The 27,459-nt window shown below is 45.8% G+C and overlaps 1 protein-coding gene across 1 annotated transcript in view; it reads right to left on the bottom strand.

Annotated features, from left to right (window-relative positions):
- Positions 1-9,027: 9,027 nt before the first annotated feature.
- Positions 9,028-27,459, bottom strand: part of TEKT3 (tektin 3) — a 176,506-nt gene continuing 158,074 nt past the window's right edge. The window contains exons 6-10 of the mRNA XM_060133174.1: positions 26,945-27,015; positions 23,442-23,585; positions 20,821-21,043; positions 17,319-17,473; positions 9,028-9,244 (exon numbers count right to left, since the gene is read on the bottom strand). Coding sequence (XP_059989157.1) covers positions 9,028-9,244; positions 17,319-17,473; positions 20,821-21,043; positions 23,442-23,585; positions 26,945-27,015 — 810 coding nt within the window. The remainder of the gene's footprint in view (positions 9,245-17,318; positions 17,474-20,820; positions 21,044-23,441; positions 23,586-26,944; positions 27,016-27,459) is intronic.

Genomic DNA, 27,459 nt, shown 5'->3' with positions numbered 1-27,459 from the left:
AGAGAGTATGTACTTTCATGATTTTTAAAAATCTGTAATCTGTAGAGATTACAGATAATTTTAAAATACTGCTTCTGGAACAATAAGTAAGAATGGCTGAAAGATTTTTAAGGATATTGAGAGAAGTTTTACCTTACAGTAACATTAAAATTGTTATCAAGTAATTCATCTCTTTGGAAGATAATACATGCAGTCTCATTCTTCCAATACATTTAATTTCTCACTCTCTTCACTGGCCTCTTTCCCTATACTTGCAAACATGAACAAGTTTTTGCGATCTCAAAGAAACTTGTATGGACTGCCTTGTGTTTTTCTGGGTGTTGCATTTCTGCCCTTCCTCTCACTGCTGGTCAGTTCCTGTTCCCCATGGAACACAGCCCTGTTTCCCTTAAATTCCTGTGTTATCTGGTTACACTGTCCTCCCCAAAGAGAACTATTAAAAGTTATCAGTGATCTCCTTCATGCCCTTCAAGTCTTCTGATCTTCGACCTTCTGTGACCCTTTACACGATGCCACACTGGTCCCCACGCTGCCTGGACCCATCTCTGCTCTCTCTCCACTGCCCTATTCTGGACGTCCTCTGACTCTGCTGGAGGCAACTTCTCTGCCTGCACCCCCTACCCCCCGTCTCCTTAACTCCCAGAACAGTCCCTCTCCTTGACGTTCCAATGCCACCATTGTTCCCAGCACCTCTGGACATCTGGGTGTGGGAGAAATGAGCCCCTTAAGGGAAAAAACCTCGACACGTGGTTTTCCTTGAAGCCCTTCCATCTTTCTGCTCTGGCCACCACGAGTCTATCCTTCCTACTTCCTCGGTAGCTTCCACTGAGAAGTTCATTAAAAGCTTCTCTGGCTTCTTGCTGCCAATAGGTCAAATCTAAGTCTCTCAGCCTGGCACTCAGGACCACCAGTGTCAGTGCACAAACTTAGTTTGCAGCATCCACACCCACTGCTACCCTAATTAACACTCGGGCTGAAAGAATCTGGATTTCAACCTGGACTCGGACTCTTAGTGGCTGTGTGGGCTTGGGCAGGTTACGTAGCCTCAGTCTCTGCAAACCCAAAGACCAGGGAGTGGCATAGGCAGTGGGGTTTACCACACGCAGCCTGTGTGTGTCAGGCACTAAAGAACCTGCAGGGTTCAGGACCCTTTACCTCGAGCACAGACGCAGAACACGGCCCATTTGTATAACAGATGGCAACACCTCTGGACCTCTGGAGGTGAACACTTGGGCCCTCCCTTTCTCTTATTTGTCCTTAGAGGTCAACCAAGTGATTCTCTTTTCTCATTGCTCACCCTTTTTTGACCCAATGGAACTTGGCATCCCTCGCAATACTCACGACATTTAATAGATGCTCTATAAAGCTTTGCAAATAAATGGTTGTTTGAGACCGCCGGGTCATAGCATAGAAAAAAGATCCCTGAGAGTCAGAAGATCTGAGCTGCTGTCTGGATTTGCCCTATTCTGATTCTGTGACACTGAACGACCAAATAGCTTTCCTGAGCTTCAGTGCCCTAAGTTTTCATGTGGAACCCTGCTAATTTGCAGTGTTTAATAGACACATGTGGCAGGTCGCTACCATTCTGGACAGAGAGGATGTAGAACACTTCCATCATTGCAGAAAGTTCTACTGGACAGCGCCGAGAGCTAAAACAGCACAAGAGGATGATGACGTGGCTGGCAATAATGTCATAAAATAGTCTTTATGGGAAATGCCTAGAACAGAAGCTTCACTGACAGCAGAAACACAGCCGCCTTAAGTGGAAGAGACAGCAAGCGTCTGTGGGATGTACTCCAGGGCATCGAAGGAATTAGATTAGCAGAGATTCAGACAGGCAACTGAAAAGCCTCATCGTAATCATCTGGGTGTTATCTGAGCTCGCTGCGTCACAGGAAGGAAGCGGGGGAAGCAGCCCTACTTTATGTGAGTCTCCAGCATTGCGCTGAAGCTACGAGGCAATTCCCAAAACTATTGCGAAGCTTCAAACGGGAAACAGTGGTTTTCAGATCTTTAAGCTTCTTAATCGATTAAAGAAATTGAGCTTGAGTTGAAGAAGCAAAACGATGGTATTTAGCTCAGAGAAGAGAAGGCTGGGAGGACCCATGTAAGAGGTGATACCTTTCCCAACCCGGAAATTTCACCTGATAACTCTCTGCTCAGTTCTCAGGATCTTCTTCAATATATTCCTATAATGTGTAACTTCCTATAATGTGTAACCTTTAAGAACACCCCTTGGCCAGGTTTTGCTGTACCTGCTGTACTATAAGGTCCTAAAGGGCGGTAGCCATATCCCTCCTTCCACGCTTCACATCACAACCAGAGCATCTTTTAGGAATTGAGAGGATGTCTCTCCTTGCATCAAGCCCTCCAATGGCTACATAGCACAAGTAGGACCAAGATCAAACTTCCACAGCCAGGACCACCTACATACTCTGAGGGACTCAGTGCAAAATGAAAATGCAGGCCTCCTTGTTCAAAAATTATTAAGAATTTCAAGGGGGTAACAGCAGAGCATTGAACCAAGCATGAGCTCCCGAGCCCAAGGCTCTGAGTGACTGCACAGGTCTCATGTCCGCGAAGCCAGTCCTGCCTGTATGTAACTCCTGTAGGTAGCTCCTCACATGTTCAGGGTCTTTGAAAATGTGATTCTCTCCACCTAGAACACCTTTGCAGGCTCTCCCACCCCCAGCACGTTGCACATTGATTTTCTTACCATTCAGACAGTTGCTTAAGCGTCACAACTTCAAGAGAGCCCTCCAAGATGCAATCCCTCTCATAAATTCTCATAATTAGCTTAGTTCTTTGTGTGATTATTTGTCAGTAGAATCCACTGGACTGCAAGCTCCATGAGGGCAGAGACCGTGTGGATCTCGTCCGTTGTATTATCTCCAGAGTCCAATACAGCACAAACACATGGAAGGGACTCAGTAAAAATCTACTGATTGAGTCAGTGAATAAAGAACGAATTGCAATTTTCCACATACTATATCTTCAAAGAATTGGCTGGTGGGGACAAGTGGAGGGTGACGCTGGAGGACAAGATATCAGTCCAGACCCCAGTTCCTAGCACGGTTTCGCTCCATACACCTTGCTCTGCTCTCCTCCAGGGATTCAACCAACCAGCGAACAGGCAGACAGAACGAAGCTGAGGTTTGGATTACTTACTACTGAACCATCCTGCCATTCCTACTGGGCCACAATATATCCTCTTGCTTGCCACTGGATTTGATCTTCTATCGTGAAACTGACCAAGAGTGATGGTCATTATTTCACCACTGGGGATAAAGTCTTTCTGCATTATCCCCGAACATTTGCGCTTTCCCCTCCCTAAGAGATAAACATCATCATCGTCTTCTTGAAGCTTGAACAATAAACACATCTCAGAACTTCTCTACGAAGGTAATTATCCAGCAAACCAGAACTCAAATGACTCTTGAAATTCTCCCTAGATAGCTCTACGTGTGTAGATTTGGGGTTTTCATTGACTCTTCATCTCTAAATTTCATAATTAGACTCCTTTCAACATTTCCTAACACTGTTACTCCACAATGCCTAGTACTCATTTTACTAATACAGTCCTGTGTGTCCTGAGTTCCGTGAGAGCAAAGAAATGTGACCCAAGCTAAGGGTCTTAAAACCCACAAGATAAGATGAACAGAATCCAAACCAAGGTAAGAAAAGGAGGCACCTAGTTCTAAATTCCTTTTTCTCTCTAGAGGAAGTCAGCTATTTCTGTAGCTATAACTCCAGCTCAGAGGCAACCCAGAATGCGCACAAACGGGAAAGAACCTATTTTGGTTAACTCGCACCAAAATGCCGGTAAGTGACACAAAACGCAATGGCTCCCCATTTGGGACTGAATGCTCTTTAGGAGAAATACGGTTCCAAAGACCCAGGCACATGGAGAGCAGTCCTACAGTCCATCAGTACCAACGGTTATTGCCAAGAGGATGCCAGAAGAGGTTGATTTCTAGAATTGCGTACATTCTGTCAAATCGGAGATTTTTTTCTTCTATCTGACGAAACAGAGTATACACGCAGATATTATCCTTAAATGCTATTTAAAGATAGAATCAAAGACGCTGAGATCTAGGACTTGGCAATACTTTGGTAAAATTAATTCATTGTGTTGATGAGATTGATTGTTCGAAATATTATACCCTCATGGACGTCTCTTGGGAAAAATAACACTTTAGTTTTCAAATAATTTTCTTTAAAAAACCACAAACTTTGATAGCGTCTACTTTATTCTTTTTTTTTTTTTTTTTTTTTTTGCCATGCTGCAGGGCACGTGGGATCTTAGTTCCCTGACCGGTGATCGAACCCACGCCCCCTGCACTGGGAGCGTAGAGTCTTAACCGTTGGACTGCCAGGGACATCCCATGATAACGTCTAATTTATTCTGTACAGTTAGATCTCTACCATGATGCCACCAGAGTTGCTTTTTGGTCACGGTGAGCTCTTTAGAAGCTCCTTGCTAAAAGGAAAAAGTTGGCAGCAGAAAGGGTCTCCCAGTAGCTCCCAGCAGGGTCCCCAGGGAATGACCCATTAATCACAAAACAGAACGCTTCTGATGTTGGAAGGGAAAGATCTGGGCTGAGGGAGGATATAGAACTGTTTAGAGCAGAGATCGCAATATTTGTGCTGCTTCTTCTCCATCCTGGACCCCTGCAGGTTAGATTAGCCTTCCGACGTCTAGATTCTTACCTGTGTGAACTCACACATGTCCTCAGACTCCTTCTCAACATTCCAAATAAGCACTGCTATGGTCTAGAACTGGTCCTCAAGGTAAAACAGATTTTCCATCCTTGGAGAAGACATTAAGTATTGTCTCTGTTCTCCATGAATGCCTGACTATAACAGGGTTCAGAAAATATCATCATGGCATCCCGCCTAGAAGGCTGGTCTTGGCAATCCCACCAATGGTGGGTCCAGCACTGCCGGGAACAGTTGAAGGGCCAGGGCTAGAAGAGTGGAGACTGACAGGGAAAACTGGGGATACATCCATGAGAACCAATTCCCCCTCCTCCTGAACTGGGTCAGCCCTGCACACAAAAGGAAGGACTCCATTCCCGTTTTAAGTGCAAAAATTATAACCAAGAACCGGACCCCACCTCAGCTATTTCCAGCATGAACTCAGGACTCAAAAGTGCCCTGCGAGGTGTTTATGACAACACTCTCCAGGGATGTAAATGGAAATTGCTAAAATTATAGGTGACTTGGTTATTTAGGGGCAGTTACACACATGTCTAAATCTGAATGATGCTTGGGTGGGTGGAAGCCTTTGACATTCCAGCAGCCCTTCTTAAAGCCACGTAATATTAAAGATAGCTTGAGCCTGAATAGATAAAGCCAGATCACGTGTTGATATTTGTGGACCTGTGATTCTGACGCAAGATCACACTCTGAGTCTTGGCTGCTCGTGGATCCCAGCGTCTGGATATCTGCCCTCGGAAGTAGCTGTGACATTTTAGACCAGAAGCCGAATGTTTATTTGTGGAATTTCGCTTTGCCCACAGTTTACCAAAATAACAAGAAAAGTAGCCTTTTCCTCTGTCTCAACTATGTCTTCTTCCCATCACATTCTTGTAATGCTGGGAACATATGTTTAAGTAAAAGGACTCCACACTCACATATTCCTCAAAAAAAATTATAATTCGTGGAAAAAGTCAGCAAGATTTTCCCTGAAACATGTAACAAATAAGAGACGTGGAATTTATGTTTATTCTAACTATTGTCTAAAACTGATGACCACCAACACTTGATTACTCTAATTGCCAAGTGTCTTAGTGGCACTTAAATATCTTTGTTTCCATTAGAAGCAAAGGGAGAATGACAAAACCTACAATTTGATGTCTAAAATGATACACTGAGACCACAAAAATAACCCTAGTACAAGCTTATCATGTTTATGTCAACCCTACTAGCATTTTGAGATGTTTTGTGAAGTTGACTGACCAAGATGTGCTGAAAAATAACTTTTAAGAAACAGAAAGAGAGAGAGAGATGGATTTGGCATTAATAGACAGTGGTTAGGACAGAGCAAAGAGAACACAGGCAGAAAAAAGATGCTTATAAGAGAAAGAGGAGAGAAATAGGAGAGAAAAGAGAGAAACCCTTCCCTCCGGTAACTCATCTTCCCATTTCAGTACTTCCAGATCAAAGGATTCAAAGCTAGCATGCTCTCTACATCATATCAAATTGAATTCCAGATGGTTAAGGGTAATTTAAGAAGTCATGAATGGAATCAGAGGAAATTATAGGTAAATAATCTTGGAATGAAGAAGAGCTTTTCTGGTGTAACTCCAAAGAAATAAATCATCACGGAAGTATTTACACATTTCAGCCTCTGAACATTGAAAACCATGAGCAAAATGTAAAGGCAGGTGGCATACAAAGAATATATGCTCAGTACATGGGCTCAAAGTGTCACATGACTGATACACAGAGAACTCTAAAAAACAAATGAGAAAAAGAGAAATACTCAGGGGAAACAGGCAAATAACAAGGACTAGCAACTGACAGAAGAAATTCAAGGGTCCAGTGAACAAGGTTCTACATCACTATTTGCTAAAGATGAGCTGGTGAAGAAAGATAACACAGGATTATCAAGATGCAGAAAGACAGGCCCTCTTACAGGCTGGTGGTGGAGTGCTGAGTGACATAAAGTTTCAGGAGGTCAATCTGATAATACACTGCAAAAGCCTTTTTCAATGTGCGCCTGACTTCTGATGTAACGACTCCAGATCTAGGAACCTTCCTTAAGCAAAATATTAAAGTTGTTTGCACACATTTCACTAACAAGATTAAATCACGGCTACATTGTGATAAAGAAGAGTCGGGCACAACAAAAATATTTGATAATGGGTAATTGGTCATAGAACATTCTAGAACCTCAGGACAATGGAATATTAAAAAGCCATTAAAATGAAGTTATGGAAAGGGATTAAATGACATGGAAAGAGTATACATTTTCAAGTGCAAAAAGCGTAAATGAGTTGAGGTGAGCAAAGCACTGGGAATGGTTTCAGCCCAAAATAAGTGCTTTGTAAGGGCTACTTTACTCGGGATTCCATTTCTGAAAGGAAAATGTGCATAAAAATACAGAAATAGAATATAGGTATATCAAAGCATCTAGTTAGTTTAGAAGTATGGAAGAGTTTTATTTTCTTCTTTTGCTCATCTGTACTTTCTCTTTTTTTAATCAAAGTGTAGTTGACTTACAATATTATATTAGTTTCAGGCATATAACATAGTGATTCAATATTTTTATAGAATAAAATAATAACTCCATTTAAAGTTATTACAACATAATGGCTGTATTTCCCTGTGCTTATTTATTTTATACATAGTAGTTTGTACCTCTTAATCCCCTACCCCTCTCTTGCCCCTCCCGCTTCCCTTTCCCCTCTTGTAACCACTAGTTTGTTCTCTGTATCTGTGAGTCTGTTTCTGTTTTGCTATATTCATTCGTTTGTCTTATTTTTTAGATTCCACGTATACGTGATAACATAGTGAAATAAGTCAGGCAGAGAAAGACAAATACTCTGTTATCCCTCACCTGTATTTTCTGAAATCTCCAAGAGTGGTTATTTATTGTTTTTAGAGACACCAAGGCAAGGTTTTAAAAAATGATGTTGTGGGGCTTCCCTGGTGGCACAGTGGTTGAGAGTCCACCTGCCGATGCAGGGGACACGGGTTCATGCCCCGGTCTGGGAAGATCCCACATGCCGCGGAGCGGCTGGGCCCGTGAGCCATGGCCGCTGAGCCTGCGCGTCCGGAGCCTGTGCTCCGCAACGGGAGAGGCCACAACAGTGAGAGGCCCGCGTACCGCAAAAAAAAAAAAATGATGTTGTGCATTAACAGCTAATGACATGGAAACCCATTTATAGTATAATATATGAATAAGGAAAAGGAGATTACAAATCAGAAGTGTGGTCCCAAGTGTTATTAATTATGTATTTAAATATAAGCATTACATATGATACATATGTGTAAATAAACACTGCATATGTAAATAAATTTTATAGACACATATACTGTCACAGAAAAAGGACTGAAAGCATATACCATAAAATGCTGACCAACTTCAGTGATTATTTCTGGGCGCTGTGATAGCAAGTAATTTACAAGGAGTTCTGGGTGTGTCTTTTCCCTATTTTCCAAAACAGATTATCAGCAAATGTTTTTCATTTGTAATAAAGTTATTTTTAAAAAAATAAGCAACCCCTGAGATAAGACAGGACCTCCTAGAATGTAAGCAATGTCCCATTTTTCGGCCCACCCAAAGTCAGCAACCTTTTGTCACCCTGGGCCCTCAGGGTTCACTCGCCGGTGAGGTTAGCGAGTTCTGCTGATTTGTAGTAACATGCTTTGTGCTTCTCCCCTCTTGGTTTCCACGGCCATCTCTCTAATTCAAACTTTCCTTACCCGGTCATTGCTTTCACAAGGCCACGTCCCTGCACAGAGCTGTCCATCACTCCCCCTACCCTTGAACCCACCCCCCGCAACTTTCCAGGGGTCTCAGCCATCCTGTTTCTTCATACACACCCTACGTTATGAATCACAGCCAAACTGGTCTACTTACTAGTGTCCAAATGCACTCTCTATTTTTCCACCTTCAATTTTGCTCAAACTATCCCCGACTACTACCTTCCAGAGACCTCTCCCGTTCTCTCAGAACCCACCTGCTGGGATACCTGCCTCCACGGCCGCAGAAAAGAATACATTGCTCCTTTCCAGCCCATTCATGTTACACAGAGAATACAAGAGTAATACAAATAAGGGTTCTTACCTTGTCTATTACATCGATTGTTTTTCTCTGGCCCAGAGGCCTAGTAAATCGTTGGCAACTAAGGTTTGGAGGCAAACGAAAGGTTTTACGAGACAGGACCGCGGCACATGTCTATAAATACGATCCTTTAATAAGTGAATATAGATTGGCCCTCGTGTAAGTGCGTGCGCACGCGGTGCCCTGGTTCCGCCTTACCTGGGGAGCATCACACCTAGTCCAGGGAGGGGGCCCTAGCAGAAGCCCACCAGCCGCCGGGTGCTGGGGAAGCTCCTGCGCATGCTCATGCACTTCTCCTGGTCGATGTACAGGGAGTTGGCTTTGACCGCCAGGTCGTGCTCCAGGGTGGCCTTGGTGTGGACCAGCGACTGCAGGGTGTCCTGCGCGTCCCTCAGGCGCTGCTGCAGGGTCTGGATGGTGTCGTCCACCTCATACACCTCGTTAACCAGGCTGCGTGGGGAAGAGGCACCTGTTAGGTTAGCAGAAGTCACGCTGGTTATCAGCTCCACCGGTGCCGAGTGTGGTTAGTGAATTCCCACCGGTCACATCAACCTCAGAACTACGTCACGCTGCAAAGCCGCAAAGCAAACAGGACGATCCAAAAGGCACACCAAGGATATTCGGGGGACACCAGCAAGTTTTCATACATGCATTGCGCATACACGCGAATATTAAACCTTATAATATTTGAAAAGGTAAACTTTTAAACATTTGATTTTTTTTAATAGTAAAGATGGGGAAAATGGAAACGGCTCAATTTTCATGCATTTACTTTATCATTGAAAGCTGTTTATATAGTGAGGAAGAGGGGAACACCCAGCTTTATTCAGCGGCTAGAATTCAGCCCAACCTGTTAACTACAGTGGGGGAGGGGTTAGTTAATGGGCACTCCTCCAATTATAATGCCCCTCCCCCCAGCAATGCCCCAAGGTTCCAGAGTAAATACCGAAACGTCAAAAACCTAATGGGGGCTTCCCTGGTGGTACAGTGGTTTAGAGTCCTCCTGCCGAAGCAGGGGACACGGGTTCGTGCCCCGGTCCAGGAAGATCCCACATGCCGCGGAGCGGCTGGGCCCGTGAGCCATGGCCGCTGGGCCTGCAAGTCCGGAGCCTGTGCTCCGCAACGGGAGAGGCCGCAACAGTGAGTGGCCCGGGTACCGCAAAAAAAAAAAAAAAAAAACCTAATGGGACATGAAAATGATAATTCATGAAATCAGCTACGTAAACCATGAAACAAGCTGCCGTTTTGATTATGAAAAACATGACACATTTTTCAAGACAGAAAGGAAAAAAGGCATCATTTCATGTAAAAAATCTAGCATCTCCTCCTCAAATTATTTTAACTGATATCATTTTCATTTTCATTTCTTTGATTATTAGTGAAACTTTCCTAAATGTCTATTGGGCATTTTGCAATTTTTCCGTGAATTGCCTCTTCCTGTCTTTTGCTCATTTTTCTACTGGGGTATTACTAATTATCTTAAACTTTGGCAAAAAGTTCTTTAAGTTTTAGGCATATTACATTTTTTTTTTTTTTGGTCTGTTAAGCTTGTGGCAAATGTTTTCTCTAATTTGTTTTTTACCTTTTAATTTAGCTTATATTTCGTTACACATAAGATTTCAATTTTTAGTTAGCTAAATCTTTCTTTTTCTCTGTGATTTCTTCTGTTGTGTTTATATTTAGAAACTCTTTCTCCTCCCAGAGAGCAATTAAGCAAGGACTCCTTTACCCTCTGATTTGGCCAATAATATCCAAGGGGTGGGACCATGTGGTCAATCAAGAGAAAGAATACTAAACAGGTTATAAAAGACAATAGTAAGGATAATAACTTATCTCAGTTGAAACCACCAACTCCAAATTCATCAAATTTTGCCCAGTGATTCAGAGCTAAAGTTTTCTTTGTTAGGGATGTTCATTTATCAGCAGACTGGTTGGGTGGGGGGAGGGTGGGTGTGTGCATGAAATTAACGAAAATGTACCATAATATAAAGAGAATAGTGACAGTGAACAAATAGGGGTGTGGACGTCGCTGCAGGCGGAAAAGGATTTCACGATCGTAGAAAAATACCCAGACCATGTGGAAATCATTATACCAAGACCATTTTATAGCTTCACAGCCTTTGCCACTGGAAGATAAATGGCAGAGGTCAACAAGCCCAGCTTCCTTGTTCTACAGACAAGGAAATTGAGCCCCAGGGATTGATGAACTGCCCTCCCCACAGGCAGACGGGCTACATGTGTTTATACACCACTCACAGTTATCCAGGAAGCTAAGAAGGAAATCAGGAGTCTCGGTGGCCATAATAAGGAACTGGGTCCCATTTCCTGCCCCGCCCACTCAGCTCCCAGAAGCAGAGACCTGGGAAGTTGGCCTCGGCCCTGGACCCTCTGGGTGAGACCATCTCATTTCTATTTGTCATCCCCACAGCGCAGGCCTCCCAGATAATACACAGGAGGCCCAGTTAAATTTGAATTTCAGATAAACACGTATGTTTTTAGTCCAAGTATTTTTTTCACTGCGGTAAAATAGAAACAACATAAAATTTACCATCGGAGCCATTTTTAAGTGTGCAGTTTGGTGGCATCATGGGCAGTCACACGGCCATCACCACCCTCCACCCACAGAACTCTTTTCATCTTGCAAAATGGCAGCTCTGTCCCCTTTCGACACTAACCCCTATTCTGCCCCGCGACCCCCATCCCCCGGCAACCACCATTCTTCTTTCTGTCTCTATGAATCTGACCACACTAGGTACTTCATACAAGTGGCATCGTCCAGTATTTGTCCTTCTGTGACTGGTTTGTTTCACTCAGCATAATGTCCTCAAGGTTCATCCATGTGGTAGCACGTGTCAGAATTTTCTTTCTTTTTAAGGCTGAATAGTATTCACTACAAGTATTTTTACTTACCATAAGTGTTTTCTGTGTAAAGATGCCTTGCGGTATTGGGGATATACTAATACTAAAAAATTATTCGTCGTTTATCTGAGATTCATATTTACCTGGCCGCTAATTTGCAAAATCTGGCAACCCTACCACAAGAACCAAAATAGTGTCAGGCCCAAAATTAGCTCTCACAGAATATTCATTTAAGACGGCACCAAAGCAACAACGTCTCTACTCAAAACCCTCCGCCCCCTGCTTTTCGTAAAGGACAAACTGTAAATGTATTATGCACCAAATCAGCAGCTGCTGGTTGAGGTTGGGGGGGTGCTTGGGGGGGGGGAGAGGAGAGGGAAGAAAAGAGGCTCTTGTTTTTTACTCCATATGGATCTGTACTGTTTGAATTTGTTTTAAAATCAGAGCGTGTCTCTCTCTTACTTGTGAATTTAAACAAAGTGAAAAGTTTGACAGAAAACGATAAAGGAACAATGCCTTCATTGTGTTATCCTGTACTGAGTATAATTATGAGAGAACAAGAGGAAACAAGATCCTGATGATAACGGACACGTAGTCAGACGATGGAATACTATGCAGGCAATACTTTTTAAACAAGAATTGGTTTTTGCCTTGGGGAAGGAAACTCAGAATACAATGTTGGTTGAAAAAGTCAGGATAGAGAACTCTACATGCAGCGTGATCACAATTTTGTTAACGTGCCTGGTGGCAACCACGGTTATCCCTCAACGGCAAGGAGAATTGACGATGATTTTTATTTTTTATTTCATTTTCTGATTTTCTATCACGAACAGATACAGCTCTTAAAGCCAGAAAGAAAACAATAAATAGTTTCCAAAAAGGAAACACAGTTTTGAGGGACTTCAACTCTCTTTGGCCTTGAACTCAGAGAGGTTACCTGAAGTGCCTTGGCTGGACCGACACCGCGACGGGGCAAACATCACATCTCCATCCGAGGCCACAGCGGACAAATGAAGGGGGTCTGGAGACTCCCCAGGACCGCCCTGCAGGCCCACGTTCTGGACACACCCTCCCTGGTGGGTATGCCCGCCAGGGGCTCACCCACGCCAAGGTGGGGTACAGAGCAGATGAATCACCAGCACCCCAGGCCACCTGCCTGCCCCATCTCAGGCCATGGTGACGTCATCCTTGCGGATGCTGGAACCAAAGGTCTTCTGATCATCCCTGACCCCACCCTCTTCCTCACACCCCTACGTAAAAATGTAAAAATCTGCGGTACCTGTCTCCCCGTGCCCCTGCGCCCTTCCTCTCCACTGTGCAGGCAAGTCCTTGAATGTCCCTGCTCCGTGTCTGACCTCAGGGTCTCCCCCTTGCCGTCCCCTCAGCACACGATGCTCTTATTCCACTCTTCATCCCGCTAATTTACGCCATCCTCAAAGCCCGGCTGGACAGACCCTTCTTAGGGAAGTCCCTCCCTCAGCCCTGGGACTAGTTCGCTGCCCGATATCGATGTCGTGTGTTCCAAGAGCGCCAGCGCTTCTGTGGCCCTCGGGGTGCTTGTCGTGGCCTGTGTGCTACGTCTCCCTGCCGGCCATGGGGTCCGGGAAAGTGACATCCACATCCCCTCCTGCAGTTGACAGGAGCACAGAAAATGCTTGATGGATGGGGACCAACTTCTGTGTCCTAGGAGATGCAGCCCATGATGGGAGGTAGGAAGCTGCCCGGAAGTCCAAGTCAAGCGTCTCCCAGGAACGAGGAGCAGACCCCAGGTGATGAAGAGGGAGCACAGGCCAGAGGGAGCCACCTGCAGCCAGCCCGAGGTGGGGAGCACCGCAGAGCACCCCCAAAAGGTTCATGGATGCAACGACAAGCCGTGAAAACGCACCCACACCGTGCATCTCCTTTCATCTTAGAGCCTGAACTGTCTTCTTACTTCTAGTGGGGGAGGGAAGGAATTAAACTTAAGTGTGGAAGTTTCCTCTGGCCTGAGATCTGTAAACACAGCATCTGAGAACTGAGCTAAAGGCATATTTTGTTGTTGTTTAGGTCAGGCTGGATTTAAAAAGTAAGTTTCTTTTTTGAAGATCCCAGGGTATACAATACTACTAGCAAAGAAACAGATCTTCAGAGAGGCTGTCGAACACGGCTGGTGACGGGATTTACGAGGGTGAGTGGTTTATAATCACACTGGCCTGCTTCTCGCCTCCCAGCCTTCCCTGAGCTGTTTTCACCGCTTCAAAAGGAACTCTGAACCCAAAGGTAGGGACGGAGCAGGGTGACGTGCGAGTCTTCACTCCTGACAGCCAAACGTTAGTCTAGTGGAAAATTTATCTGTGAGGGCTCTTCTGAAAAAGGACACATTAAAATACCAATTTTTTAAAAAAGCAATTCCAGATACTTAGAATGCAGGCAGCTAACATCCTGGCTTTCCCATCGCCGTGTGAAGGCAGCTCAGAGATACTACACCTCCCTCAACTTTCGCCGTTAGAAATACGTTTCTCCTCCTCTTTGAAGGCCACGTTCCACTCTCAGTTTCCTTATTCTTGGCAGATGGCAGACAGCCGTTCTGCTGAAACCACTCATTTTGGGGGAAATTACAGAACCGAAAAAACAGTTTGCATTCAAATACAAATAAAACTACCGTCGTCTGAAAAAAATATATCAAGATTAAGTAAAGCAGAGCCTGGTCTGGCCTGCCCTCAAGGATGCCAAGAATGTTTAGAATTGTTCTTGAAAGCACCCATTTAGAAAAAGTTCAAATGCAAATCAAAGTCTTGAAATGGAAACAGCACTTTTTCTCTGTCCTCGCTCCCCTGAGTTTATGGTCCTTGTGTTTTCTTCATCTAGACAGCCAAAGGGCTGCTTTCAGAATGATGAGTTGAGTAAGAAAAATAATCCCCTCCTCCCTCAATAACAATCCTAAATTCCACTGCTGTTCCTCTAGGACCATATTTTTGGCAACAATATTTTAACAAGAAGTCTTTACAGAAACAAAAGTAGGTTTTGTCCTGAAGTCAGTAAAGGAGCAGAGGAAATAGACACACTGCAGGGTCGGCAGGAAGTAAAGGAAAAGCAAATTCTGTTTAGCCGTGAAGGGGGAGAAAAGAGGAAAAATCATTCAGCTTCTCAGAAGCAGCTGTGAATGCCTCATTGTCTGATAACTGCAAAGTCAAATTCGACCACGACTCAAAACCCTTCTGAAAAGCAAGCCTGTGTTGGTCTGATGGCAGCCCGGACAATTTCTCTCTTCCCGGCTCTACTTTTTTTTTTTTTCTTTTGATAAATTTATTTATTTACTTATTTTTGGCTGCGTTGGGTCTTCGTTGCTGCTCGCGGGCTTTCTCTAGTTGCAGCGAGTGGGGGCTACTCTCTGTTGCGGTGCGCGGGCTTCTGATTGCGGTGGCTTCTCTTGTTGCGGAGCATGGGCTCTGGGCACGCGGGCTTCAGTAGTTGTGGCTCACAGGCTCAGTAGCTGTGGCTCGTGGGCTCTAGAACGCAGGCTCAGTAGTTGTGGCGCACGGGCTTAGTTGCTCCGCGGCATGTGGGATCTTCCCGGGCCAGGGCTCGAACCCGTGTCCCCTGCATTGGCAGGTGGATTCTTAACCACTGTGCCACCAGGGAAGTCCCCCGTCACTACTTTTGATGACTCCGCAGAAATTGTCAGAGCATGAAACTTCAGCTCAGCTTCTCCCAATGATATTTGCATAAAACCACAATTCATGATCTAATCTAACTGGCCAAATGGGTGTGATCCCACTACCAGGTTCCTGTAATAAATAGATACTTCAGACTGGTTGCCTCCAGAGTGGCGGGCCGCTTCACCTCAGTGATGGGCTGTGTGTGAGTAGGGGTTCTGTGGAACCCACTTGGAGAAACATGTGGCCTGGGTGACCTCCTCCATGGTGAGGGCCCAGACGACAGCTCCACTAGGAGAAACACAGCTGCTGTGGGAGAAGAAGGCCATTTGAATCTATTCTAGAGCACACCTCTTAGCATCTGACACAGACAACACGCGTGCTGCCCATGGAGGGTGTTTTGCAGTAACGCCTCCTCTGTGACCCTCTATTTTATCCTCTGTGAGAGTGAGATGAGGATACAGCACCTGCTTTGCTGACCCATCCCATGTGGGCATTGAGAAGGCCGGATGAGCTTAGGTACAGGACGGCGGGGTGGCAAAGGCCCCATACGATGAACCATGGGGAAGCAGAGGCAAATTGCTGCTTTGTTTGAACGGAGCTCAGCAGGGAGATGGGCAAGGATTCTAACTATGTCTCTCCTTCCTCCCAGCAGTTGCCAGCTGGGTCACCGTCACTCAGCCCGCTTCTGCCTCCATTTACTTACTTGTAAATTGAAGAGAATGCATAAGGTAAAGTGTGCAGGACAGTGCCCGGCACAGAATAAGATCAATAAATGGCAACAGCTATTGTGATTGTCACCGTCACCACCTTTATCAGCATCTTCCTCATTCTTGGCCTCACAAAGACCACCCGAAATTTCCTTCACAGCCTCACCCCACCGCTTGTTCCCTGGGTAAGAGCTCCAAGTCGCTTTGTCCCTAGGATATAAGGGAATTCAGTCGTGCACCAGGCAGACTACAAGGCTAGTGGTCTCTCCCACTGCTCCAGTTCAAGCGCTGCCGCTTCGTCCCTCCAGTTGCTATACATTTCATTTGCTTCTGCACAAAGTGTTTCAAGACCTAAGCACAGCAGTGATGCAATCCAGAAAGAGGCAGATAGGCAGGTACTGAGAAACTGGAAACGAAGCCAGAATGGGGGTGGGAGGGCGGCCAATTCCATTCAAGCCCATCCTGAAAGGAATCTTCCAAGTTAAAAAGAAGGAGAAAATACACCTAGTGTCCAGAAGATGAAGTGTAGTGTCAGATCCCTCCCACCGTGTACACGTGGGGGATGCTTGATGCTGACCAGCTGCTTTCAATTTCTGTCAAGAACAGAACAAACTGAAATGAGCTGAAATGAGCCATCGGGATTAGGGGGTCCTGAGGATGCTCTTAACGATGAGAGCAGGAATGAAGCACCCAAAGAAGCGGATGAGAGCGACGGTGAGAGCAAGCAGACGGGGTGGGGGGAGTTGGTACCCAAAGTCCCTCTTCCGATGAGTCAGGGGCACTCGGACACACACAGCGGCCAACCTCTGTACTGTTTCCGAGACAGGGGATCTGGAAACTCGGGACACTCCAGGGAGGTGCAAAGGAGCCCAACGCCACCTCCACCTCCTGGATGAGGCTAAGTGTTACCACTATTCTTGTGTGTAGTGTTGATGTCATTTCCTTTTTGTTTTAGTCGCGGTAAAAGAGACATAACACAAAATTTACCATCTCAGCTCTTAAGTCCCTGGCATTAAGTACATTCACAAACTTGGCAAACATCACCACCTTCCATCTCGAGAACTTTTCATCATCCCAAACCGAAACTCCGGGCTGTTAAACACGAACCCCGTTACTGACACTTTAAAGGACGCTCTAGCACCGTGACCATCACTAGGCCGCTCTACATCCCCGTGTGCTGGTGGACGAGCCGCGGGAGCTCAGAGCTGCCGGCAGCCTGGGGGTTTCCCCAGAGGAGCCCGAGCTGGCCCTGAGGGCGCCCCCCTCCCCATCACCGTGACCCCCACCTGGTTCTTCCCCCGTCGCCTCTCCCTCGCTCACCGCAGCTGAGCCGTGTCTCTGCAGAGCTCTATGTTGGGCCTCCGCGTACGCTCATCCAGCCTGGTCTGAGCCACCTTCAGGAAGGCGCACTTGTCCTCGATGGCTTTCTTGATGGATTCGATGGTCATCTCCGTCTGGAAAATCTCCTGCAGGGTCTGTACCAGGAGAAGCAAACGCCCGGGGCTTTGGTGCCGGGCCCTCAACAACCTGCTCCCCGACCCGTGCATCGGTGGCCGGGCCTCCCCCTGACGGGAAGGAGGATTGTCTGAGGGCCTCCTCCCACCAGCCCCATCCCGGGACCCGCGGTGGGAGGTGCGGCACCTGCTCCCACCCTTTGGAGAGCATCTCCTCCCGACTCAGCGTGCGAGGACTTAGGCCACAGAAATGGGCGAATGCCGCAAATCCGAGCTCGCTTTCTCCTTTTCCCTCAGATCACCGGCTATTAGATATTTACTGATACGCATTTGCACGTGACTCCGAGAAAAGGGAGGCCAGCAGCTTCGAGGGTCCCCGCTTCCCTCCCACGTCGGGGCATCCTTGCTTCTTTATCGTCCCGCTGCCTCTCCTCACTAATCTCAGAGAGGTTTCCCTGCTAGGAGAGGATTTGCCTTGAGGCAAATCGAGGTCAAGCTTTGGGGTGTCTCACTTGCAAGGGAGGAGCTCATAATCTGGTAACCCCAATTTTATATTCTTCTCTCCTTAAAGAAGGTCCCCCAGTTACCTAAACCTGAATCCCTCCCTGGTTCGTCTTCCTCTTCTGACAAGCAAGCCCCCTTCTTGTGCTCTGAAAACCCTGCCTTCTCCTTTGCCTACGACCTTGACCTCTGCCCCCCCCGGGTCTCCACACCCCCCATTAGTCCCCTCTTCTTCAGCCGCTTTCCTGTGGCCTGGAGATGCCCCCCAACCATCACCCAAATTCCTTTGAACCCTCATGCCTTCCCCACCACGCTCTCATCCAATCTCACTGGGTCCTCTCCGGCTGGTACCTTCCCAGCCTCTCCTCAAGTTCACAGCCACATGGACTCAGCAGTGGCCTCGCCTACTCCCTCCACGTGCCACCCACCTAACCTCCCAGTGGCCCCTGTATCCTGTCTCTGGCCCTGGTTGCTCTGGTGAGACCACGCACTCAAAGTCAATGATGAGGCCTCTCCGGAGTGTCCCTCCCCTTGAAACCCTCGCCTTGCTTACTTCTCTGGCCAACTGCTATCCTAATCCCTGATTTTGTCTCTAACTCCTTCTCCTCACTCCAGTGCAAGGTGCTGCCCTTGACCCCTTCTCTGCTACCTCCTTTCTCCCTGCAGAGACCTCCTGTAACCACACAGCTTCAGCACTTGTGAAAGCCAGGAACTCTTTCACCTGTCAGTTAAGCTTTGCCCTCTCTTCCAAGCTTTCAACCACCTGCTGAAAATCATTACACTGTTCTATCACCAAGGCCACCCTCAAGGGCTCCCCGCTCCACGAAGCCACCCCCATCTCTCACCACTGGAAATAACTGCTCCTTCTGCTAAACAAACTGAACCTTTTATCTGTAGCTCCAAAGGGTTCTTTCTGCACTTTTCTGATGGAACTTATCATTTTCTACGTACGTGTCTTGTCTCACACAAGACACAAGATGGCAGGGTCAGTGAGTCGTCATGTGTGTACACCCCAAAGCCCCTGGCACAGCACCTTGAATGTAGCTGTTATGAGTTGGATTCTATCGTCCTCAACCCCCCCAAATCCATATGTTGAAGTCCTAACCCCCAGATCCCGGAATGTGATTGTATTTGAAGGTAGAGCCTCTAAACAGTTAATGAAGTTCTTTAACGAGGTCATTAGTGTTGGTCCTAATCCAATCTGACTGGTGTCCTTATAAAGAGAGATTAGGAGACAGACAGGCATGGAGGGAAGAGAGCACGTGATGGTGTGGGAGAAGGCGCCCATCTACAAGCCTAGGAGAGAGGCCTCCGGAGAAACCAACCCACGGATAACCTGATCTCAGACTTCAGCCTCCAGGACTGGGAGAAAATAAATTTCCGTTGTTTAAGCCACCCAGTCTGTAGGGCTTTGTTACGGCAGCCAGAGCAAACTAATACAGTAGTAAACAAAACTTTGTTGAGCAAAGGGACTCCATCGTGTCAGCCTTCTATCGGTAAAAGGCCTTTAGGTGGCCCCTCACTGCCCAGGGGATGCCTGCCCATCAATGACTTCCACGGCCTGGCTCCGCCTGCCTTTCCAAGCTTGTCTCTCTAGGGACACACACCGTCTGCACCAGCCAGAGGGTCTCTTTACGGACCTGACTCAACCTCTGATTGGCTATACCTCCCGAGGCTTTGTTCATGATGCTGCCCCACCTGAATGCTCGCTTCTTCCTCCAAACTCCCAGAACGATTTCTGTGGTGGCTATTTGGCAACGGTGATCTGTCATGTTCTATTGTTTTTCATCGTGCATGCGCTTTTCATGTTACGCGCACCTTCTCCACAAATATAAGCTTCCTGGGACAAAAACTACGTTTTATCCTTCTCGCTTCCCTTCGCTGGATGTAGAAGCTGTCTGACCCAACAAATGTGTATCACCCAAAGAAGACACCATGAGAAGGAAAGGTAAATTACTGCAGCCTGGGAAAACACAGTGCCCTCGATAGGATAATATCTCCTGAGAGCAACAGAGCCAACATGGTAAGGTTCTTAAAAAGAGAAGTGAAACTACTCAATATTCTGCAATAACCTGTATTGGAAAAGAATCTGAAAAAGAATGTATATAAATAATAATAATATATATATTTATATATATAAAATATATAATAAATGTATATAAAGAATAAAAAGAATGTATATACGGATAACTGAACCACTACACCTGAAACTAACACAACATCATAAATCAACTATACCCCAGTATAAAATGAAAATTAAATTAAGAAACAAAACCAGAAAACTATATGCAGCATAACCCACAGAAATAACAAGGACTCCAAGACCGATACTAAAAAAAGCAAGAGCACCTTGTTTATCTTGAAACCCATGAATTCTGCCAAAATCTTTCATCTTATTGTCCTCATAAAACACTTATACTTAAAACACTTTAAAAAGTTCAATATCAGAAACATTTTGAACCACTTAATAGTCGCCTGTATTTGGTTTTGTATTCCAGAAAAAAAGGCCCGAAATAATTTAACAGAAAACATCCCTACCATATGTTCTAATAATAAATTCACTTCCTAGTTACATACGGTGATTCATTGAACGTTAATAATAATATTTTTGTTTCTATTAAATGCTAGGAACCTTTCATGACACAGTGCATTCTTTGTGTTCCCATTTCCAATTCACGTTGGATTCCAATTTCATGTTGACACCTAGCTACCTGGCTAAAATAAATGATGCACTCTGCACCAGTTTTCATTTTTCTTAGTCTGTATGGCCAGGAAGTCATGTGCCTTACGGTGGAGATCTGTGGTCCCAGGGCCCCCTGCTCTACCTATCCAGGTCAGCTGCGGGGGCCTCCCAGTGCTTGGCTTACCTTTGCGAGGTGAATCTGAATCTTATTTTTAGCATCTGCAGTCTCAGCAATGCGGCTGGTGAAAGCCAGGTTCACTTTGTTGAACTGATTCCACATCTCGTTGGCTGTCACCACCAGGAGGTTCTGGATGTCGTCTCTTAGTTTCGCAGAGGCAGCTCGCTCGCTCTGGGAGCGAAGAATATTGTCGTGGGTAAATTTGGCCCAGGACTCGGGCACTGAGACCCTGAAGAAAAAAGAAATAGACCCAGACAATGGAAATGATGATGAATCAGCCTAGATTTTCTGTAGACAACCGCTCGTCCGGAGAAAGAAAAAAACCCCAAATCACTTGATCCTGGTTTTACTGCATGAAGTGTAAACATCAGAGCAAAGCTTCTTTTAAAATTTTCTTAATTGTTCCTTGTTTGAGTGCTTTCTCTCTGTAAATCCGCAGCATAGATTAAGTCCTCTGCCAATGTGCAGGGGCGGGGGAGGGGATCGGTGAAGGGTATGAGTACGTCCATTCATTAGAAATGTGTGTCTCACCGGCCCCATAAGCGTTACGAAAAAATATTCAACCTCAGGACTAATCAAAGTGGTACTAATGAAAACAACAACATATTAACAACACTTTGTCAGAATAACAAAGAATGAAGAGAATGATAATTTTCTGGTGAGCATGTTTAGAAAAAGATTCTCTCATCCTGCAGGTAGGAAAGTTGAATGGGTACGGCCATGCCGGAGAGCAAATGTGCATACCTCAGAAATTCCACTTTAGAAAGTGTTTTTATTGAAATCTAATTGAAATCTAATTTATTGAAATCTACTATAACATTATATTAGTCTCAGGTGTGCAACATAATGATTTGATTTATGGGTACATTGCAAAATGGCCACCACAGGAAGCCTCGCTGACAACATCCACCATCACACACAGTTACAAACCTTTTTTCTTGAATGAGAATTTTTAAGATCTACTGTCTTAGCAACTTTCAACTATGCAATAGAGTATTGTTAACCAGTCACCATGCTGTGCTTTATATCCCCGGACTGGAAATACAGAATGCTTCCTGAACTGGCATACCATCACTGCACAAGGGTCATGCTAATCTCTGTATCGATCCACTTCAGAAATTGATCCTAAGGAAATAACCCAAAGATGTACATGTAAGGAGATTCATTTTTAGCAGTGTTTATGCCAATCCCTGAAACACTGGAAACACGCTAAAATGTCCCAAAGTAAAGAAAAATTTGAGTAAATGATGGTACCTTTTAAAAAGTAATCCATACAGCATGCAAACTCACGCTGTAGAAGAATATTTTCACAAACAACGTATTTGACATATCCTGAAGTGAAAAATCAGACAGGCTATACAAACAGCACATGCGTAATACCAATCTTTAAAAATATAAATCGATATCTACACGAGTGGAAGAATACTGGAAGGACTGACGGTAAATTGTTAATATTGGGCCTCTCTGTGTGGTTTCTTTGCTTGATGGTGTAATAGGATGTCAAATGAGACTCTTACTGTCGATTAGGGTTTTAGCTCAGGCCATGATGACCAAAAATAACATCCTATCTGTTCCATACCCTGACACCCTACAAGAGACGGCTAAGAGTTCATGCTGGAAATAGATGAGGCCCTTTATGGAGGACCAAGTGGTCAGAGTGTGTGTGGTTTGATCCCAGCCCACCCGCCCCTCCACGTCCACCCCAGAAGGAGAAAAGGAAGATGCTTCCTGCTTTCCTCAAATTAAGTAAGAGGCACTTCATGGGGACCACTTAGGACCGAGGGTCTGAATCTGATTCACACCTGAAGAATCTGAATGACAAAGTTGGTACCCGTTGCTGCTCCTATTACAGAAGAGCTAAGAGGGGGTCTGCTTTGGGGTGACCAGCCCTAAAGGGAGCTTTAAAGGGAGTCTCTTTAAAAGGGGGAGGGGCCATGAGTGTGGATATGGTTACAGTTACATAGGCATAGAAATTTGTTAAAACTCATCAAAATGTACACTAACGCCAAATGCATTATAGCATAGGTGAATTTCACCTCAATCAAGTTGATTTTTTTTAATGTTCTATGCCACTATTTTCCAAAGAGATGTGAAAGCGACAGGACCATTTTTATAAGATGGTAAAGAAAGATAGCAGGGTTATCAAGATGCGGAAGGACAGGCCCTCTCATAGAGAAAAGAGCATGAACCCAAGATCGTATCCAGGGGCCTGGCAAAGAAACCACGGACGGGGCAGGTGTAAGAAAGAGTGGAAATAAATTATTCAACATTCAGCTGTTTTTCAGCTTGTACTTCCCACCCCGGGCCCACGTCCAGGGCATCCAATACATTGGTAACATTTTATTTTCTTTGTGCTAAACTGTGTTTTCTAGGTTCTTGTGCCTCACGCAGGTGCTATTTTCACAGTTAGAAATATAAACAATGAATATTCTTCTACAAAAGATTACAGCAGGATGCAAGTGTCTGCAGAACACCGTGCTTACTGACGACCTGTCCATCGCAGGTGCCTCTTACCTTTCCGCATCCTCCCAGGATCTCCGATTTACCTGTGCGCTGCATCCTTTTGAAAGGAGAGAGAATGAATTAAGTGACATGGAAATCACAAAGGCGGCACGCGCCCTACTCACATGGCATTCACCCGCTCCACTCCGCAGAAGTAGCTGACGCCGTCCGACGTGTTTCGCAGGTGGTGGCATTTATCGTCGATGCGGCAAGCCGCCTGCTTGTCACTCAGGTCCTTCTCCAGCTCGTGCTGGGAAGCTCTGCTGGCTCTAAAACACAGAGGGGAGACAGAGCTTCAGGCTAAGGGAACAACGTCACAGGAGGAAGCATGACGGCCCTTCGGGTGGGGACCCACCTCCACCCCCCACGCGCACCCATGACTGCTCTCTGGGTCTCTCCTCCTTCCCACGATGTCCAACTTCTCCATTAAAAGCAGCTTCCCCTGGAGCTGTCCCTACATGTGGGCGATGAGAGCCCTGCCCACACTGTCCCTTCCATGGGCATGAGACGTGCAGACACACAGAAATTGGTATCTGGAGCTCCCCCAGGCTGGGGCCCATCTTCCTAGTACCCAAACTGCTGCAGACAGGACACTGGTTTGGAGCAATCTGTCCACATCTGTGCCTCCCTTTCCTTCTTCCTTTTCCTCAGCTACGTCCTAACCCCTCTCTCCTCCATTCCTAGAGTGCAATTCCCTGAGAAGTTAGGAGGTATTCACAGCCAGCCTCCCTCCAGCTGTAAATGACCTCACTTTGCAGTTGTGCCAGGCCTGGAGGTAGAAACCGAGGGTCAAAATGGACCTCCCCTGCAGGAGTCAGCGTGTGGAAAGAGGCCAGGAATTGGCAGCCCCCGGCCTCCCGCTCCCGCCAGAACCCTCCTGGGAAGGAAGAGGACTTGGTGAGCTCTGAGATGCCTGGCATTCCTGCCCTGCCATGCAGAGAGAGGACCCGGCAGGCAGCTCAGTCCCAAAGAGACAGGCCGGTGGGGCAGGCGTGGGTGACAGGTGAGCCACGCCCTGACTTGTGGCATAGTTCATTCCACATATCATTACAGCGTGCCTACTCTGTGCCAAGATGCATCACGGACAAAGCAAACGTCACCTCCCTAGAGGAGCTCACATCCTACGGGGGGGTGACAGGCAGTCCCCATAAGGAATAAGCAAATCCTGTGGTTTGTAAGCAGAACAATGCAGAAAACAAAGCAGGAAAAAGGGGGCCAGGAGTGTGAGCGATGATTCTAAATAGGATGGCCAGGGTAGGACTCTCCTCAGGCAGGTGATACCAAGACTTGCAGAGGGAGAACCAGACCTTGCTGCCCATTGGAATATGTCAGGTTTTCCTCTGAGTGGAGTGAGAGACCACCGACTTACAATCTTAAAGGATCATTCTGGTGTGGGGTTAAGAACGGACTGCAGGGGACAGAGAGACCCCATGAGCAGACCGGTGAGGCTACCCAGGTGAGAGATGGTGGTGGCCTGGACCAACAGGGTGGCAGTGAAGGAGGTGAGAAATGCTCAGATTCTGCAGATGCTTTAGAGATGGAACCAGGACTTATATACACGACCAAATGTAAAATGGATGGCTAGTGGGAAGCAGCCGCATAGCACGGGGAGATCAGCTCGGTGCTTTGTGACCGCCTGGAGGGGTGGGATAGGGAGGGTGGGAGGGAGGGAGACGCAAGAGGGAAGACATATGGGAACATATGTTTATGTATGACTGATTCACTTTGTTATAAAGCAGAAACTAACACACCACTGTAAAGCAATTACACTCCAATAAAGATGTTAAAAAATAAATAAATAAAGAGCACAGGCTCTGGAGCAAAAAAAAAAGCCAAAGTTGAGCCATTGGGATAGCAGGATTCCATCAGAAGAGGTGAGCAAATCTATGGGTGGGATGGAGGGCTGGGGGAGAAGACAGCAGGCTTTGCTTTACGTTTGAGTGTCCATGAAACATCCAAGCGGAGGTACCAAGTGGGTTGTTGGAACTGGGGAGAAAGGTCTGGGCTAGAAATAAAAATTGGGCAATCGCATACAGAGAGCATGTGAAAAAGCCAGAGAACTGGATGATCCTAGACATTTCTCTACTCCCGGGGCCCGAAAAAGGCCCTGGCATAGAGGGACCACCCCGGAAAGCCTGTGTGCAACTGAAGGGCTGATCCTCCTTAAATGGGCCTGTGCCTTCAGGTAAGTCACTTGACCTGTCAAAGCTCTTTGTTTTGTTGTTTGTAAAGTGGCAATGAGGGTAGCAGTACACAGGTCATCTGCGTTTTGTGAATTCTAAACCAGCGTGTGTGTGCAGAGGAGGAAAGGAGAGGAAACTGCATCCCTGCTGCTTCCGAGTTCAGGTTACTGGGTTGAAACTCTGGGATTCTTAGGCCTTTCTCATCTGTGGTCTGGGACCATGATGCTCCCCAGGCTTCCTCTCTTGGGCTGACACCCTTGACCTCCTCTGACCTGACCTCAGAGCCTCCTTAGGAAGGCCTTCTATCCATGCACCATCTTAGAGCCCAAGATGGGAGAGATCTAGGCTTCCATGTTGGTTTCTAATGAGATTCCATTCTCAGCTGAGATCCAAGCCCATCTCATGTTCCTTCCTGAATTGTTCCTTCAAGACAAGTGGAGCTGAAAACCTTCCTCCCATCACCTTTGCTGGACCGAGCCCAGTAACCATGTTAGAGCATCCTTAGCCAATCCTCAGCTATCCTCACCAATTTCTGAATTAAGGAGCCCTTCCAATGACAGCTTGAGAGAGAACTCAGCCATCTGAATCTCACCGACCTTCATAGCATCGATCTTGATGGTCAGCAGACTGAGCGAAAAGAACCACCACCTTTAGAACCACTATTCCTTTGGCTACATCACACGCTACCCCTGACAACATCAGTACAGGCAGAATCATCATTTCCTCTGTGTGACATATTCAACACTACTTCTTTCCATGGCCGTCACCAAATGAACGTTGACCTTTCTAGTCCTATAAGGCGACAGGCTCGGCCAATATTTTTTCTATGCTGACAGCTGTTATCATTGCTTCAAACCCTCCTTTGATTATTCTTCTTTGCCACCAACCCCCACTATAAATATTAAGCGCCTACTGTCTACTATTGCCAAGAGAAGAATTTGTATTCTGCTAGAGAGTAGGATGGGTGAACAATTACAGTGCAATGGATGCAGTGAATGCAGTGGTGTAATCACAGCACCAAGGACCACGTACCAGGGTTGCCGAGAAACCGGAGGAGAAGGCTGAGTTTTTAAGGAGAAGTGGAAAGTAAATATATAAGTGTGCCACAGTTCATCGCTTTTCCAGCTGTCGGGCTGCACGTGTACAAGTCTATCTCTTATCAAAGAATAAAAGTCTTTTGAGTTAAAAGTAACCTTAACCACACTTCAAGGTTGGATAAAAATCCTTTCTGAAGCATTGCAAAAATTATTTCTTTAAATAAAAGTTTAAAGTAAGTACCCCAAGTACTCATTTTACCTTCTAAATAAAAACGTGTATGTGTACGCGGATGTGTGTCCATGTATAAGAAATCCTTACATAAGAAGCTAAGAGAAATCTGACTGGGAAGCGTGGAAGTACAGTTTCATGATAGAGTTTCAACTATATAGAGAGATAAAAGCTCTTACGCCAGTTGGGCAATGGCCTTGTCCAAATGCAGCTTCATCCTTTCTTGACAACACAGAATAATATCAACCTCCTACCCAAGTGAAAAAAAAAAGCCACATTAATGTTTTGATATTGAACATAACGTTCAGAGTCGACAACGTAACAAAACATTGATGATAGAAAACTTTGTTTCTGGGAAAATCGTGAAGTAAAACAAGAAAAGAATTTTATACCCACTTATTTACCTACACGCCCCCGTGATATTGCTGTCTTAACATAAGACTGAGATTCACCCTTTACAGGGCTTTAGGGAAATATATTATGGAACAAGTTGGGACAGGGGTAAAATTTTAGGAGTTTTATTTTTTATCTCTGGTCTTTGATTGAATCAGTCAATCAATCAATCAAATTCTGGTGATACCCAAGGTTGAATTTAATGCATGGCTTCTTCTATACTAAGTATTCTTCCAAGAAAAGTGAATCTGGAAGGGAAAAGGACAGCCTAAAAGGCAGTTCTCTCAGGCAGTACATGTGA

The sequence above is a fragment of the Lagenorhynchus albirostris genome, chromosome 20, assembly GCF_949774975.1.
Source record: "Lagenorhynchus albirostris chromosome 20, mLagAlb1.1, whole genome shotgun sequence".
NCBI lineage: Eukaryota > Metazoa > Chordata > Mammalia > Artiodactyla > Delphinidae > Lagenorhynchus > Lagenorhynchus albirostris.
The sequence above is the reverse complement of the archived record's forward strand: the minus strand, read 5'-3'. Positions and strand labels throughout refer to the sequence as shown.